At 42.6% G+C, this 18,708-nt stretch overlaps 2 protein-coding genes across 4 annotated transcripts in view; both read right to left on the reverse strand.

Moving 5' to 3' along the window:
• Positions 1-220: 220 nt before the first annotated feature.
• Positions 221-11,129, reverse strand: ston1 (stonin 1). 2 transcript variants are annotated; one of them, XM_026224695.1, is made up of 4 exons: positions 11,004-11,129; positions 2,616-4,475; positions 1,030-1,232; positions 221-921 (listed from the first exon to the last, which is right to left on the reverse strand). In XM_026224695.1, exons 2-4 carry the CDS (start codon positions 4,444-4,446, stop codon positions 856-858), a joined length of 2,100 nt encoding a protein of 699 aa, XP_026080480.1. In that variant the 5' UTR covers positions 4,447-4,475; positions 11,004-11,129; the 3' UTR covers positions 221-855. The 2 variants fall into 2 exon arrangements, with proteins under 2 accessions (XP_026080480.1, XP_026080481.1); XM_026224696.1 differs by lacking the exon at positions 11,004-11,129 and adding an exon at positions 10,767-10,925.
• Positions 11,130-11,496: 367 nt separating this feature from the next.
• ppp1r21 (protein phosphatase 1, regulatory subunit 21) overlaps positions 11,497-18,708 on the reverse strand; it is a 29,924-nt gene continuing 22,712 nt past the window's right edge. For both annotated transcript variants that reach the window (XM_026224694.1, XM_026224692.1), the window contains exons 16-22: positions 18,389-18,481; positions 18,102-18,323; positions 15,469-15,504; positions 15,252-15,362; positions 14,051-14,149; positions 13,851-13,979; positions 11,497-12,139 (exon numbers count right to left, since the gene is read on the reverse strand). In XM_026224694.1, the coding sequence (XP_026080479.1) occupies positions 12,110-12,139; positions 13,851-13,979; positions 14,051-14,149; positions 15,252-15,362; positions 15,469-15,504; positions 18,102-18,323; positions 18,389-18,481 (720 nt within the window). In that variant the 3' untranslated portion in view covers positions 11,497-12,109. The remainder of the gene's footprint in view (positions 12,140-13,850; positions 13,980-14,050; positions 14,150-15,251; positions 15,363-15,468; positions 15,505-18,101; positions 18,324-18,388; positions 18,482-18,708) is intronic.

Here is an 18,708-nt window from a genome sequence, read left to right on the forward strand (position 1 = left end):
CCTAAGCTTAATTCTGCAAATATATATATATATATATATATATATTATTTTTTAACAGTATGGGTTCCCAGGGAATTGAACACACAAACTTGTTGCTAACGCAATGCTCCACCACTGAGCCACAGGAACGATAAAGTCATAATAAAGTAAAACCATTCACCGTATGGAAACTGAAGTGAATGTTTTAAAGAGTCAGAAAGTGAAGCGGTAGAGATGAGAGTGACAGGGACGAGAAGAACTTTTATTGAATAATTAATATGCTCCTCTTAGGTCAATATAACATCATGAATAAACATAAATAAGGGTAAATGCATAAGCGTAATTTAATAACTGTTCTAAGCAATCACACACTACAGACTCTTAAGGTGCACGTACATCAAAACCCCAATCCTGTTGCATGCAGATTCAGATCAAGTGTCCTGTGGGCGAATCATTTCTCCTCAGCTTGCCCCAAAATCTCCCAGGGCACACCTGACAGTCTCAGGGCTTATGAGTTAAATGTATGTTTTGCAAACATTTATCAGACAGGTACATATTATCTGTATTCATGCACATGTTCCCATATTTTTACAGTCTCATATAAATCTAAAATGGGGTCAGAATTGTTAAGTGCCGCCCACTGAATAAGACCATTAAAGTTATTAAAATACTCTGGAAAAATACATTTATACAGTATATAAAGTTGCATTATTCTCATGGTTAATAAACATTTGTTTACTTAATGGTATTAGATGTGTGGCATACTGGAGTGTGACTTCTACATGAGAAATAATGATATAAAAATAATTACAATAACAGAGAATACTGTGATTTCACTGTGAGCGACATGCAGACGGTGATCCGTGTGCTCGATCTTCACTGTGTCGCACAGCTCGACTGCTTCACCGCCTCGGCCTCGATCAGCTTCTTCTCAATTTCCACCTTCAAGACACAAAGTACACGATTGAATATTTTTGCAAAAAGAGCCAATACTGAAGCAGTACCTGCTATGAGATGCCACGCTGCATGTGATGTGTGAGGATCCTGTACCTGGCAGTGGAAGTATGCCCTGCTGCTCAGGTGTTTCTGCGGCTGAACATCACTCTCGATGCCCACAGATTTCACACGCGTGTGGGACACCACCGCCTCTGCCACCTCACACTCAACCCTGACAAACGGGAACCAGTCGGCGGGAATCTCCTGATCTGACGCAAGCTCCAGCTTACACGCCAACGACTGAGGCTGCTCCAGAGCTACGGACAAGACAATCACAAAACCTGTGAGATTTACCCTCGCATGAAGGACCAGATAAGACCTTCACTGTGCTGAGCCTCACTTGAGATGACAGCACTGTGTGTTACTGGCAGCAGTAATTCACAGAGACATCAAATCCCAAGAGAAATGACTGAAGGTGACGGTCTTTGTGTGTTCATCATTCAGTCTTTACCGTTCCACAGAGAACACCATCAGTTTCCTCTATAATCCTCACAAACACCTCGTCTGCATGTAGTTTTCCTCACATATGTGTTGTGTGTAACGGAGATGTGAGCTCCAGCTACGACACAGGTTCAGCAATCCAGTAAAACACTAGATGGGTTCTAACAGAAATGCAATTTATCTGTAATATTGAGGGGAAATTAGGGAAGTCTAATTCATGTACACAAATTGGTTCTTCTAAACAGTTTTTCAGTGAAATAGTTCTGTTTACATTTATATATTTGCTTGTTTTTTTTCTATTAGTTTAATCAGCAAGTGCAAGTATTGATATTTGTCCTGGATCAGATCATTTTTCCTCTGATCAGCAGCAATTACTCATATGAACACGAAACAGGAAGTCATTTTACAGTTAGATTAACTATATTAAATCCCATTTACGTCTCTTGGCTGGTCTGTCAGGTTCATAAATGTATTTATTAATATACTAAACCCATATATTAAACTTTATGTGCGTTTATAAAACTGTCATAAAATGAACCAATAAACGAAAAATGTTTTATTGATATTTCTGCTGTTCAGTTATGAACACTTTCCCCGCCGTTGACAGAATTTCCAGGCTCTTCTTGTTTTGAATGTTATTCAGTAGGAGATATTACACATGTTCTGAACGAGTACTGAACATCTGGATCAAAACAGTGAAGAAGCAGAAACAAGCGATCGCATGTGTGAGCAGATGCATGCGTAAAACAGTGGGATCATCAAACATTAATCAGCATATAAATCAATATTAGCTAATATTACAGAATGAAATGATCCAGAAAGTGGTTTAAGACATTCAGGCTTCGAATGTGTTAAAGAAAACGATCTGTGCCATCTATGTTATGATGATCATTCTGAATCTGATTCAGACATAGTCTTTTGACAATAACACAAATTTCTCAGCATTTTTTTATTTTAATTTTTTACTGTGACAATGTGTACTTTAAACAAAAAAACTATTACTATTTCCATAATTTCCATCCTTATGACTGTTATGATGTCTGTAATGCAGTGGAACACCAGTAATCTGATGCAATCTGAGGTCTCGACTCAAAAACCTTGCCTCACGGAGATAAAATTAAAAAGTCCTGTGTATATAATGTATGTATTTTTCTTTAACCACTGATATTCACATTAGAAGTTGTGTAGTGTTTTCTTACCCACGTTCTTTGGAGGAAGCCGCTCGATTCTCCAAACGATGGCTCGATGCACATTCTCATATTTGACCGTGCCGACAGACACGTGCATCACAGACTGAGACTCGGCCACATGCGCTAGGCCCAGACATGCGTTTCTGTTCATGCGAGCCTTCAGAGACTTCTGCCGCAGCAGGGACATGCTGTTGGACACTTTGACCCAGTCGCCTGGGAATGGCACCTGAACCACAATGTTTTCACAGATCATCGTCTCTGTAGGCAATGGGAAACTGGACAAAACGTTGAGGAAGACCTGCAGCTCGATGCAAGCACCCTGCACAGTCACCAGGGCTTTAACAGAGAGGGGCGGCTCCCCACAGCGGAGCGACACTGTCCTGTAGCGCACCAGCTCCACGCGACAGGCGTCCGGAGGACAGAACTTAATCAGCCGCTTGTCCACAAACTCTGTCTCTCTGACACACCGATGGAAATGGTAGTCTGCAATCTCCATCCAGACCTCCTCATCCTCATCAGAGGCATACGAAGGAGCTTGTCTGAGAAGCCCCAGGTCATTCAGAGCCAGGAAACACTCCGTCGCCCCATTCAAGAAGGCGAGACAGTGAATTTGTGTAATGGCCGTGCACTCGAGAACAGCACCATCCTTACTTTGCTGTAACCAGATGCGGTCAGATATCTGCAAGGACAGCTCCTGCTCTTCGTAGTGTTTGTGATGCTGGTGCAGCACTGGTAACCGCAGGAGCTCTTCTTCTACGGACACCAGTAAGTCCTCCAAGTCACCATATTCGGTGGTGCCAAACTTCAAGAGTTGCTCCACTTCTGGCTCGTGGGTCACCTCATGTTTGGGGTGATAGCGCTTTCTCTCGATGTATGAGACATGCTCGATCTTCAGCGTGGCGATCTTGCGTGGCTCGCCGTAACTTTCGAGCTTCGGACCGGAGAGAGTGCAGTAGGCGTGCAGCTGGAACTCTTTGAAGGGTTTCTCCAAGCCTTTCTCATAGAAGAGCTGGAGCAGTGCTCCGGGCAGCAGCTGCAGGTATATGGGACCCCACTGGCGTGAGGACATGCGGTTCTTCTTCTCTGGGATCCGAAGCATCAAGGACCAACCCTGTCTCCTCTGACTGAGGAACAATCCCTGCTGGACGAAGGCGGACTGAGTTCTGTTCATCGCTTGATCTTTCACAGCACCTAAGCCTGAAGGTTGCTTCTCCTTTTCTGGTTTCCCAACATTTCCTTCCTGCTGGTTCTCCTCTGTTCTCAGCTGTTCTAGTTTATGGCATATGTAGGAGTAGGAGTACTGAAGGTGGTCTTGGGGCGGCTCATTGCCATCCTTGGTACGGATGAAGAAACGGGGCAAACTGGGTCCAGAGTCGGAGTCAGACGATGAGGTCCAGGACACTCGTTTGTGCTCAGCTTCCCCCCAGAAGGGGTTAAAATGGCCTGGCTCATCATTGGGTGCGTTGACAGAAGCCGAGCCTTCATTCAGTTTCACGGAGTCTCTCTGAGAGAAGCTGGACAGACCTCTGGAGAAGTCTGGCTGCTCCTGAGGAGCGAAGTGCAAGAGAGACGGAGTCAAACCCACCGGAGTGTGCAGAGGAGTGTTGCTGGGCACACATGAACTCCCATTGAGACCGGAATCCATGGAAGGGGATTCGATGGCAGAGCTGAAGCTCCATGACTCACTTCCCAGGGATGGCAGAACAAGTTTCAGCCCGTTGGGCCGAGGTACTGAACCCGAGTTTGATGCAGGAGAGCACATAGATTTCTGGGCTGAGGAGAAGGTTGTCCCTTCATCTTCAAATGTAACCCAGTTGGCTGGATGGTTCATGGAGCACATCGCTTCACTCTTCTTGTGCGCACAATCTTCTGCAGAAATAGAAACAGGCAGAAACTATTGAGGTACTTACAACTATATGTTGAACATACACAAATTATGTGTTGACTATTGGACACATAGGATGCTCTGAATCTGCAGAGGGAGGGCACACAGACATTATTATGGGATGCATTAAATATGGGGCATCTTAGTCTAAAGGGTAGAAATATTGAAAGCTGCAGCTGATCTGAAATAAGAAAGCAAAAGTCTGAGTCTCTTTGACCAGCTCTAAATGTCTTGTGCATGACAGAATCTACTCACATTTCTCAGGGACAAATGAATAAACACAGGAAACACTTGCCCATGTATCATGTAGTTATTAATATTCTGCATTATCGGTCAGTTCATTATAGGGGTTCTATTAGGCTTTTTCACTTTTTCAACTTTAGTGTGTAATGTTGCTGTTCGAGCATAAAAAAACTGCAAGATTACAAAGCTCAAATTCCACTCTAAAAGGTGATATTCCTTTAACAAAACACTTTCCAAGAACTACAATAAACTGATCTGCTGGACTACAGTGCACTTCTTCCAGATATTGTGAAGTCACAATGTCCCTCCTTTAAATAATCCACCCCACATCTCTTAATGTTGCTTTCTAAAATACCACTTAAATACACTCAGAAAGACTAGATTTGTGGACATTCACAGAGACCAGTCACTAGTCAGATGACTATAATGACACAGAAAATTGAGAGGCTACACAGCATTTGAGCAACGGATAAAAAAAAAAAAGGTCACTAAAATTGTAATATTATTTATTTTATTAAAGACATGTTTTCTCAGCATCACAACATTGCATCAACTACTGATGAACATATACATTTTTATTTGAATTATCATTCGGTGTGTTATTTAATAATATTAATATTCTTTGGAAGTCAAACACATTAAAACACACAAATTCATGTTATTTCTTATGTACATGTAATGTCAGGATTCCCAAACTATTTTTGTCAGTCGAATCTCTTTAACCTATTATATTTACATATTAATTAATATTAATTATATTAATTAAACATTAATTATATGAATTACCCCTGAGATTTTAAGCAATAAGTTAATAATGAAGTAATTACTCTCTTAACTGGTCACAGGAGCTCAGTAGCTCAGTCTTACCTGAAGCTATTACATTTTATACTGGTTTTCACCTGTTATATTGATTTTGTAAGTCCCTCCAGCTAAAGCTAGATTTCTGTAGTTTTTTTTTTCCTTTATAGATGGACTCTTTTTATTTGCATTTGTTTGCACCCCTGCTGCATCTCATGTCAAAGCCTGCACCCTCCTGAGGTCACAATCATCACCAATAACGTCTCCTTTCAGAAAACTGACCATTATATAATGGACTGTCATTCCTGAGTGAGAAGGAAATGATCCTCTGGATCTGATGATCTGAATCAGACGTATAATTAGAGACGTGTGCGGTGGATCTCCAGAGCTGGACGTGATTCTTTCCTCAGTTTCTTTTAGTGAATTATCAAAAGGCCTGTTTACTCCTGGTCCCGATCGCTCAAACCACTTCAGGAGGAGGTCTGGGATGCATTCAGTCGAACATGGACAAATGTTAATGCATCTAGCTGTTGATGCAAATCATGCGCTTCCCAAAATGTAAAAAAATAAATGTCTGATAGCGTGTCATAGGTTATATCTGGCCATTTCTTGTCACCTGGCACCGATGCAAGATGGCGGCCTCTGGGACGTGCTCTGCAGCTGTTTTTGTGTTTTTGTTAGTTTGTCCTGTCTTTAGTTATATTCCTGCAATCAAATACACTAGAGATTAATTGCTGGACATTCGGCACCACACATCACCTGATATATTCTGATGTTTTGCTGGACATTTTCGTCGGGAGCAGTCACGCTGTTCTCGCACTTCCTGACGTTCAGAAGGGGGAAGAGAGCCGGCACGTCAGGAAACGAGTGATCAGTGCAGATTTCGAATGCCCCGTCTAGCATCCAACTGAGGAACCTCCGCTCTCTACCCAACAAAATGGACAAAATCCTTCTGCTCTCCCGGACAAATAAGTATTTCTCACACTCTGTGTTTCACGAAACTTGGCTAAACCATCACATTCCAGACAGCGCGCTCCATTGGCCAGGCTTTCAGCTGTTCAGAGCGGACCGCAACGCAGAATCAACAGGGAAATTGTGTGGCTTTTACATCAATGAACGGTGGTGTACAGATGTAACTGTGTTAAAGATGTGCTGCTCAAATCTCTAAACACTCTTCATTAACTGTAAGCCGTTCTGTTCGCCGCGGGAGTTTCACTCGTTCATTCTGGTCAGTGTTTACATCCCTCCGCAAGCGCATGTGAGCTCAGCTTTACAGAAACTCGCTGATCAGATCACAGAGACAAAACAACAACACCCGGACTCTGTTTTAATCATTCTCGGGGACTTTAATAAAGCCAATCTCTCCCGTGAACTGCCAAAATACAGACAGCATGTTACATGTCCCACAAGAGACAGTAATATACTGGATCACTGCTACACCACAATAAAGGATGCATTTCAATCTGTTCCACGAGCAGCTTCGGGACTCTCTGATCACTGTCTGGTTCATCCTAATAGGACTCAGCTAACTTATAACACTGACAAACCGTGGTTCACTGCAAAACTCAGACAGCTCCGTCAGCCAAAGAAGAGGTTTACAGGAAGGGGGAAATGTCTTGGATAAACAAGCCAAATACACACTGGAAAATGAGATCAACGTGGCAAAGAGGAATTATTCTGAAAAACAAATGACTCAGTTCACTTCCAATGACTCCGCATCAGTGTGGAAAAGTCTGAAAGAGATCACCAACTACAGGACCCCATCCCAGCACTGTGGAGAATCAACGACTGCAGGTTTGAAAGAACACCTCACACCCGCCTTCACCATTCTAATGCGGTGCTCACACCAAACGTGAATAGAGCGTCAAATTCACATCTACCGTGTCTAGTTTGCCGCTTGACCATTTTGAGATCATTCGCTTCATTTGCGCTTGAAATTAACTTCACAACAGACGCGAATTCTGCCAGCTGGGTTCACGCAGCATTTTCAACCCCATTTTTATTCGGATAATTTTCAAAATATTACTGTTATTGTGTCATGAAATGTAGTTTTAAAAGTATTTCAGGCGAGAATGTAGTTGTTTTAAACTCAAATATGCGGTTTATTTATAATGACAGCGTCTTTTTAAAAAAATGTGTTTCGCTGATCTTGGAGATGAGCTCCATGCGATCAGCGGGAGCTCCGTCATCATGTATTCGCCGAGAGTAGCCTTTCCTCGGATAGAACTTCTGACATTTGCCGCTGGCTCTGATGTGTCTTTAGTGGTTCAAGATCAAATATAATTAGTTTGGGGTAAAACTAAACGTTTCTTATCTTTGGCCTTTATTCAATTTATCTATTAATATGTTTTTTATATATATAGGTCCTTTTTATTCCTGTTTATTTTGTCATATAACTCCGGTTGACTGCTCACTGACAACATCAGTCGTTCCTCCTTGTTGAATGAGTGGAGAAGGGTATTCCTGCACAACCGGAGGCTGCAGGAACATACTGTTGAATGAGTGACTCCTAGCAGGATCCTGATTGGTTAACACGGCGCGAATTGACGCCAAAGTTCAAATTGTTCAACTCGGGCGGAAGACGTGAATTCGCGTCAAACGCTTAATGCACAAAAAGCTTAACGCGTGTTTCGTGCAAAGCGCTCTATACGCACGTCGACGCTTAACGCCCCATTAGCGCCGCGAGACCTCCAGACGTGCGTAAACACGCCTTTGCATTGACTTAACATTGAAATCATTCGCACCAGACGCTCTATTCGCGTTTGGTGTGAAAACAGCATAAGGACCCCTCTGTCAAGCTCCTGAAGTTTGCAGACGACACCACACTCATCGGCCTCATTCAGGGCGGTGACGAGTCTGCTTACAGACAGGAGGTAAAAGAGCTGGCTGTCTGGTGCAGTCTCAACAACCTGGAGCTTAACACGCTCAAAACAGTGGAGATGATCGTGGACTTCAGGAGAAACCCCCCTGCACTCCCCCCACTCACCATCATGAACAGCACTGTGACTGCAGTGGAGTCATTCAGGTTCCTGGGAACCACCATCTCTCAGGACCTGAAGTGGGACATCCACATTGACTCCATTGTGAAAAAGGCCCAGCAGAGGTTGTACTTCCTTCGCCAGCTGAGGAAGTTTAACCTGCCACAGGAGCTGCTGAAACAGTTCTACTCCACCATCATTGAATCCATCCTCTGCACTTCAGTAACTGTCTGGTTCAGCTCAGCTTCTAAATCTGACCTCAGAAGACTACAGAGGGTAGTCCGGACTGCTGAGCGAATCATCGGTTCAACTCTCCCATCTATTCAAGAACTGTACTTATCCAGAGTGAGAAAAAGGGCTGTCAAAATCACTCTGGACCCCTCACATCCAGCACACTCCCTCTTTGAACTATTGCCATCTGGTCGACGCTACAGAGCACTGAGCACTAGAACGACCAGACACAGGACCAGTTTCTTCCCTCAGGCAATCCATCTTATGAACAGCTGATAATAACGGCGAACACACTACACTTTATATTTATATACACATACCCTTATTTATCTAACACACATACTCAACATTTGAACTGCCTATTGTAATATACCTCCACAAACAATTGTCAATTTGTGTATTGTCATTCCTTACTTACTTGTTCTATTTTTTTAATAATGTGTGTTTTTGGTCGGTCTCTGTCATTCTGTTACACTGCGGAAGTTTCTGTCACGAAAACTAATTCCTTGTATGTGTAAACACACCTGGCGATAAAGCTCATTGATTCTGATATGATGTATTATAGTCAAATATGAGTGCGCTAATGTGAGATGCATCGCTGCGGATGTGTAGCAGGGAATATCTCTGAGGCGCAGACTGCTGCAAGTGAAACAGAAGACCATCAGCACACAATCATCTCCAATAAAAGTACTGAGAATAACTTCGTAGTAGTAGACAGAGCTAGTTACTGATTACATGTCATTTGGATTAAATATCAGATTCCAGAAATTAAGTACTCGTAATTAAATAAAAAATTACATTTTTAAATACCCTTAATCAGCTATTTTTTATTGATTACTTAATTACACGTTATTTACACAACAGCAATGCATTATTAAAAATGTACTGATTCTCTCCAATTTCTCTCTTTCATCTTTAATTTGTCTATTCTTATACCTCTTCTATAGATTGAGAAAGTGTTCAGTTCATCGGAGGTTCAGACACAGATCAGTCATCAGTCAGGTGTGAGCACTGGATTTACAGAAATCAGTCCAGGTTTCAGAAGTGCTTCAACATTGCATCAACTACTGATGAAGAAGTTCATTTTTATTCGATTTATCAGTCAGTGGATTATTTTACCATGTCTTACAATGTATTTGAAACAGTTTTTGTTTTTCAAACATTAAAATGTACACATTCACATTATTTCTTATTTAAATGTAATGCAGGTTACTTAAAAAAAATTATCAGGTGAATCTCTTTCACCTAATTTATTTACTTAAAAATTAAGCATCATATTGTGTGTTCATGGCTCTCTGACTTTGGTAAATGGTCACATGACATGCAGGTTAACAAATAAAATATGCAATGTTTTTTATTTTGATTGACGTGGTTTTAAAATTACTTAATTTAATTTTTAAAAAAGTATGATTGAATTTATTATTAGCTTTTCATTAAACTCATAACCCCCTGCAGCTCCTTGACTAACCTCAGTTTGAGAAACCTTGATGTAAAATAATATTTAATGCACTTTATGTTGTCAGTATCAACTAACTGACTATATTTTATTTTTCTTTGCATTTTTATACCAGTGCAGTACAAGACTATACTATTTATTTCAATGTGTCAATGTTAGGTCAAAAGATATCTAAAAGTAACCTGATTATATTCCCTAAATGTGTGTGTAGTTACTGCTCATCCAGGAACCGTGCTCCGAGCAGAAGCACAGCAGATTTCTCTCTTCTTCACTATCATCAGTGATTATCTGTTTCTCCATCAAACACTCGAGTGACGCACAACTAGAGGTTTTAAGGACTGAGCAACAGTATTATTGTGTGTTCTTCTCCAGATCAGGTTTTGTGACGGACTCGTCTGGTATCATCATCTAGTTCTGAGATGGTTCGACTAAACTAGATGATGCCAGCAGCAATCTTGCTCTTTTTCACTGATGTGCTGCAAAAGAATTCAACATCACACAACTAACTTACAACTCAACGAACCGACTTAAACAGACACAGAATAAAGTTCACTATGAAAATAACTTACAAAGAACTGGTCAAACTGTCTGAATAGATGCAGGCTCAGTTTTAACAGACTACTGAAGGTGTGGAAGTGTATTCTCGCTCGCAGTCTTGTGTTTGTTCCTCAGTGAATGTTAAAGACGGATTCAGATGAGCCTCGGGTTCGGGAGAGCCGCTGTCGCTACTTTATAACCACACAAAACATAGACGAAAAGTGGAAAAAGTGATAATGTGTGTGTGAGAGTTTGAGATATTTTGTCACCTCATTGTTTTAGATGAAAGATCCGGCGCAGACGGTATTTTCTCAAAATGGCAGAAATAAGTGGAGCGGACGGGATTCCAGCCAAAACATCCCGAACGGGAAGCGGATCCTGCCGCTCTACTACGGCGAAGGACTGCCTTAATATTAATGAGGCACGGGAGAGCACCAATCAACCTCAACACACTCTGATTAATATTCATGAGATGAGCCTTCAGCGTCTTATCAATATTCATGAGCGCATATCTTCCTTCAGTAGACTACCCACGGCGTCAGCGCGACCTAATTAATATTCATGAGCTTATCCAGCAGCGTCAGAGTGGCCTAAGTAATATTAATGAGCTCATCCTCCGCCGTAGTAGGACCCGAAATTTGTCGAACGGGAAGAACTTCAGTTCTCCAAAACTTTTTTTTTTTTTTTTTTTTTTTTTTCTTTAGACCTCTTAAGATAAACTTTGGGCTGAAATACTGCAATGAAAAAAACTGAAGGCAAAATGGCTGAGTTTCCAGCTTTATTGTCTTGATTTTGGTTGAATCCAGTACACTGTGCTGCTGAACAGATCCGTATAAAGAGAAATAAGAGACTAAGATGATCATGACACTCATGCTGCGCTTCTTCAGCTTTCAGAGCACTCAAGATTCACATCATACTCTACTGCACAATAATCTGTGATATACGTCCTCATGTACGCTAGACAACGACAATAGATTCGGAACATAAAAACATGGTTTAATATTTTCAGAGGAAATGAAGCAGGAAAATCACCGTGGATTCAGTGTGTTCATTCACATGGACCCTTCTCATCCAGACGATTTCTTCAGTATATTTGTTTGGAAAAAGGTACACGGGATTACCATGATTTTACCTCTGAATTAATCACACACGCAGAATTAAAACAGACTTGTGTGTTTGTAAGTCATTAATTCTCTAATACACATCTGTGTGAGGAGAAACAGATGTTGTAATTTCACACACACACACACACACACACACACACACACGCACACACACACAGAGACGTGGCTCCTCTGGAGATCAGCTGCTTCCTGTCACATGTCTGGTGTTCGGTGGGAATGTTTTCCGTCACAGAGACAGACTTCTGTCCTCATTATCGGCTCTTGTTCTTCTTTGAGTTTCCCTGCAAGAGTCCAGCAGAACAGAGTTCACTCAATGAACCATTCAAACATCACATTTAGCAAAGTTTCATTATTACAGAGTCTTTTAATCAAAACCTCTCTATCAGGACTGGGTATTGACCATTTCCATGATCGCATTCAACCTGATTCTGATCTCATTCAATATTGATTTTGGATTTGTGTCAGGTACAGTTACACTAGTTATATTTCTACTACATTTTTTTTTTTTTATAATACATTTTTAAATGGTAGCTGTCATAAAAACTTGACAGGTTTGTTTTATATATATATAAACAAAAAAACCAATAGAGTGAATAATACTGAATATGTTAAATGGTGTGTTCTGCAGATGGACGGATCATGGACAGTAAAGTCCTTGAGGAGGAGCTCGTTCCCTCAGACAGGACACTGAAGAGGGGTCATGGACGGGTCTCCAGCAGGACAGTGACCCGACACACACCCCCAGGACAACACAAGAGTGTCTGGAGAAACAGTGTCCAGACCTCAGTCCTGTAGAGGATCTGTGGAGCGAGCCCAAACTTCCAGCTGACAGACAACAGCCAGGAAACCATGAACATCCGTCCCGACATGTGTGCAAACCTGCTGACCAACTACACATCTGACCGCTGTGCTCGCCTCATAGACTCAATCATGATCTTTGGGTTCAAATTATTCTTTCACTCACTGAAATGCAAATAAAAAAATGTGCTCAGGGAGAATCCGTCTCTGTGCAGCGGAGGCTGTACATCCTGGTGTCTTTCTAACACATTACAGTCACATTTACCACCGCTGACGTGAAGTCGATCTCTCCAGATTATTATCAGCCCAAGAGACGAGTGTAATCACTCTTCCTCTGATGGTGGAAAGAACACTAACAATCCCACAGATACGATTGCTCCTGTTGTGTCTGACCTCAGGAACAAAAGATTAGTTCTTAGAGTAACTTCAGATCTGAAACCGGAAGAGGATGAGAGGAGTCCGAAGAGAGGGTGGCATCCTCCTCGTCCTCTGGAAGTGCACCGCACACTCCAGGAACAGATGATGACATCCTCCTCCTCCCCGTCACACACACACACAGGGCATGACGAAGATCCTCATATCATCACCCCGGCTCCTGAGCTCCTGAGACTGAGAGAAGCCCGGCTCCTGAGCTCCTGCTGTTTCAGCTTGGAAATATAATAACTATTTCCCTGTATTCAAACTAAAATGTGTTTGATTGGAAGATTAGTGTGAATGAAAAACGGATGGATGTTAAAAAGATAATGCTATTTGAGTATTGTAAAAAAAAAAAAAAAAAAAAATATTATAAATATATATATTGAAGAGTAACAAAGCTTACTGTCATTTACTGGATGTGAGACACGCTATAGTGTTGTTCATTATCTGAAAACAGGCTAGACTAATCAATTCTAGGGAATCCATACAGTTTCACAAAAAAAAGAAAAAAGAAATCTATATTTTTCTTCCCAGCCCAAGTTTCTAAACTGAAAAGATCATGTCTGTGTGTGAGGAGTTAAAGGGATCCTTCAGCTGAACCTGGTCACTCCATCATCACAGACTCGTGAGCTCCACTCAACAGAACACAGCTGATGCTCTACTCACATCAGTCTTCTGGACCACACTATGGAGGTCAATGGCTAGAAGGGTTTATTGGCTGTAAGAAGTATAGGGTAGTTCCTGAGGAGTTTGAACCGAATCTGGCTGTGGTCTGACCTTGGAGGCGAGCTTGAGCGTGTCGATCTCGTCGCGCTGCTTGCTGAGCGTGTCGTTCATGCTGCACAGGTGGTCACTCATCATGCTCAGCTGATCTTCATAGCTCCTCTTGGTGGTGCTGAGCTCGTCCTGAAGCACAGCAGAGCGTGTCAGACCAACACAAGCGCACACAGAGTCAGGAGAGCGGATGCTAGCTGTACCTGTAAGCGTGTGATGTTCTGATGAGCCAGCTTCAGCTCCTCCGTCAGCGTCTCGCGGGACTTCTCTGCCATCGCCAGGCGTTTGGCCACAGCTCGACACTGGAACAGAAGACACCATCACCTCAAATAAAGCTCTGGACATCATTAGACAGCAGTCAGTCAAAGCCTCGCTAATAACGGCATGTTCTCTGTGTGACTGAACAGCATGGTTTTTCTGATACACTAACTCTCTTCACAAAGGTCATGTCCAGAGCTACTTCAGCAGCTGCACACAACACTACCATCATAAGAGTACCACTGAAAGACCTGCAACACAACCAGTCAAAATAAAAGGGCAGCGTGTCGGTCAGAGGTCAGAGAGTCGATCAGGGTCAGTGTCGATCAGGGGTCAGAGGTCAGCGCGTCGTCAGAGGTCAGAGTGTCGATCAGGAGTCAGTGTGTTGATTGGGTCAGCGTGTCGATCAGGGGTCAGAGGTCAGTGCGTCGTCAGTAAGTCAATCAGGGGTCAGCAGTCAGCGTGTCGATCAGGGGTCAGAGTGTCGATCAGGGGTCAGAGGTCAGCGCGTCGTCAGAGTGTTGATCAGGGCTCAGCGTGTCAATCAGAGGTCAGCATGACGATCAGGAGTCAGTGTTGGTCAGAGGTCAGCATGTCGATCAGAGGTCAGTGTTTCGATCAGAGGTCAGCGTCTCAATCAGAGGTCAGTGTCGGTCAGAGGTCAGTGTGTAGAACAGAGGTCAGTGTCAATCAGGGGTCAGAGGTCAGTGTTTCGATCAGAGGTCAGCGTCTCGATCAGAGGTCAGTGTTGGTCAGAGGTCAGCATGTCGATCAGAGGTCAGTGTTTCGATCAGAGGTCAATGTTTCGATCAGAGGTCAGCGTCTCGATCAGAGGTCAGTGTCGGTCAGAGGTCAGTGTTTCGATCAGAGGTCAATGTTTCGATCAGAGGTCAGCGTCTCGATCAGAGGTCAGTGTTGGTCAGAGGTCAGCATGTCGATCAGAGGTCAGTGTTTCGATCAGAGGTCAATGTTTCGATCAGAGGTCAGCGTCTCGATCAGAGGTCAGTGTCGGTCAGAGGTCAGTGTGTAGAACAGAGGTCAGCGTGTCGATCAGAGGTCAGCGTCTCAATCAGAGGTCAGTGTCGGTCAGAGGTCAGTGTGTAGAACAGAGGTCAGCAAGTATGTTGGCAGTGTGTTGTGACTGACCTCAGCGTGGAAGTGGACGGCTTTACTGTCACACAGCTGCAGCTGAGTGGTGAGCTCTGACACACGGATCATGTAATGATGCTTGATCAGATCAGACTCCAGATCTGCAGCCTACGGCACACACACACACACACACACACACACTCATGATTCACATTCATACAGCAGGAGTGAGTGAGCAGATACGGCTAATGAAGGGAAGAACATGAATACATACGCTCTCGCTGCAGGGAGTGACGGTCAGCATCCCGATCTGACAACACAGACACATCATTACACATCACAGACAGAAACAGCTCAATAATGCATTTACTTCAGGGTGTTTCCTGACTCACTGAGGTGCTCTCATCCCGATCACCAGTGCTTCTCAACCCACGGCCCACCGTGATGAACAATTTATACAAATAAACTTCCCTTTTACAATTAATTTGAGCTTTATGTTCATTTTAAAATGTAATAAAGAAATATAAGCTATAGTCTAATGTTTTTATGTAAAATTATTTTATTTTTCATATATTATTTTCAGATATGAGCAGACCTACTCACATAACGTTACGCATTTAACCAACACATACAAGTGCACACTCTGGCAGAATTCAATTCAAATAGTCATCAACAGCCATTAGTTCGGTAAAATGGAGCACCAGAATGGACAAAGTTGTTTTTGGGGAGAAAAAGGAAATGTTGTAAATGCCAGAGGAACAGTCGCAGTATCAGTAGAGAAGGAGACGGCTGGAGTTACAGTTTGTCCGGCAACTCACTTGAAGAAGTTCAGGCAAATGAACACACAAACTACACAGAAATCCTCCTTAACTGAAGAAATGTGACAAAACATCTCTGGAGAGAACCTCATATTATTAAATCAAAAAGTGCTTTCCATATTCCAATATCACGTGTCCAGTCATGCTCCCGAGCGCACGTCTTACAGAACGCATCTTACATTCATAACTTCATTGTGCTGTCCTCCTTTCAAGCCGAATTTCACAAGATTGGTCTGCTCCCGACAGCATCAGGAGTTTTATTTATGGGGAGTAGAATTATTTATTAATTTCAATGAATGTAATCGATTCGATATCATAATATTTAGGCTGTAATATTACAGAATAAACCACTGATGTCCACAATATACCCAAGCCTTTAACTGACTCAAACAAACTCTTCATATAGAAAACAGATTTTAGGTGCTATAATAATTATATGATTGAAAATAAGTTACAATTATAAAGTTACATTTTAACAAAACAAACCTGTTGAACATGAAATTAATAAAAGATACCAGCTAACTACCCTTTTGTAGTAAAGGTGAACATATCATTTGGTTGTTAAACATTTGATGAAACTGAAAAGGTTGATGCACTCCGTAGTCTCCTGCTGCACAACGCTTTGCTCCAGTGTACAATCATCCACTTAAAGGGTCTTTCTAGAAAACGAAATATTTTCTTACAATCTTCTGATTCATCATGACACGCTGTTGCAGCATTAGAGCTAACATCACCACTAATCTAAGACTTTCATCAAATTAATAGTAATCAGTAGCTCAAACGAAACGTTTCTTCAGAGTGAAACACAAGACACGGAGGAAGGTGTTCGCCTCTGAGTTAGGGATGGGGTGCTCAGCTGATCACGGCTCTGGGATGTTTGATCGGCGTGATCTCAAGCTGATGATGCTTCTGTGAGAGGTTTAGTCTCGTCTCGTCTCAGTCTCTGTCTCTGTCCGGAGCGGGTGAATCATTATAATGCTGAAGGTGAGGTGTTCATAGTCCTTCATTAAATAACTCTACTGTGGGTGAATCACTGCGCTCTCTCTTTCCCCGTCAAAATATGAAAATCTCGTCTGCTCTTCAAGCGAGCTCGTGTGGCTTTTTGGCTAGTTTAAGTTTTGCTCATATTTATTTGATTATTTTATGTTTAAACATGTCTGTGCAAGACTGTATTATGTACTGTGTAAACAATCACAACGCTGAAGACGCATCTGTGGATCAGGAGCAGACACACACACACACACACACTACAGAGGAGTGTGTGAACCTCACATACAGCTCACACAATCAGGCTTGTGTCACGGTTCGGTTCAGTTCGGTTCATCATGGACTGGTTAGTTATGGCCCTCATTCGTCTTGCATTTAAGTTGCTGCTGTGTGATCTCTCATTTGTCTGGTATTGTGTGTGTAATACACAGCTGTCTCGCAGCTTGGTATTCTGTGGATTTATTTAATAGACCTTGTTTCATTTTCATCATCGTCTTCATCCTTGGATATTCGTGACAGCTTGTGCTGTGTATTAGCTGTTGTGCAACAAGTCAGAAATAAATAAACCGTATTCATTTTGTTCATTTTCAGCCAAGAAGTTTCATTTCGGTGTATCCCAAGATTGAATAACATGTTCCTTGCACTGCTCCTGGAGACACCATGATCTGATGAATGACCTGACGTGACTTAAATGATGATGAATCATGTTTGCTAATGAAAGTGTACATGTAATCTCTGTGTAATGGTTTATTTGAGGCATTCATGTTTATTGTACATATGATGTGTTCTGTTTGGATGGAAATGCATGATATGAACCTGTGTAATGCACTGAATGAATACAGTAATATATTTTGTTTTGCTTGCTTTTGTTCATTAAGTGTCAAATAGACTGAATGAAGGAAGAACAGGATTTTATGGGGATCATATAAAAGCAGTGATTAAATTCATGGAGTAGATTCCTTAGCTCAGTTTAATCTATAAATATCTGAATGGTTAATAGTAAACTATCCATACACTACCAGACTGCACACCTCCTTAAAAATAGAAGCATGAGAACACGCGGGAGTGTTAGAGAGCTGAGAGATGTGTGTGTGTGTCTCACCACGCTGGTGTCCTGAAGGGGCTCTGGAGCGTCAGCACACTCAGGGTCAGGGCCGTCTGCGGCGCCGTGTGTCTCTGCTGGACCTCCAGTGGTGATCTGAGCCTCCAGCTGAGCGATGCGCTGAATCTCCTTCTGCAGACGCACCTGCCCCAGCTGAGCCTCCAGCAGCCAGTGCTCCTTCTCCTGCTCCAGACGAGAGATCTTCTCCTGACTCTGAGCCACCTGACGAGCACACACACCGTCAGACAGAGAGACAGAGACAGAGAGAGATGCGTCTGCACACACACCTGCTGCATGAGTCCCTCTCTGCTCTCTGTAGAGCTCGTCAGAACGTGTCTGTTTGCTAACGCTTCTCTGTACGGCACAGACTCTGAGCGCACCTGAACACATGAAGACACAACAACTCTTAGTCAAGTGAACAATACAACGACTGGATTCACCACGTCTGAAGACTGCACTGCACACAAACGTGTTTAGAGTCCTGCTTTGCTTTTATCTCCTGCCTCTCCACCAATTCACGCTAGTCATTCTTTTCATGTCACAAACTATGAAAATCTGTTTGACCATCCCATCCTGTGTGGGGTCTCATGACTTTGAGGCTCAGACG

Source organism: Carassius auratus, chromosome 38 (assembly GCF_003368295.1).
Source record: "Carassius auratus strain Wakin chromosome 38, ASM336829v1, whole genome shotgun sequence".
Classification (NCBI taxonomy): Eukaryota; Metazoa; Chordata; class Actinopteri; order Cypriniformes; family Cyprinidae; genus Carassius; species Carassius auratus.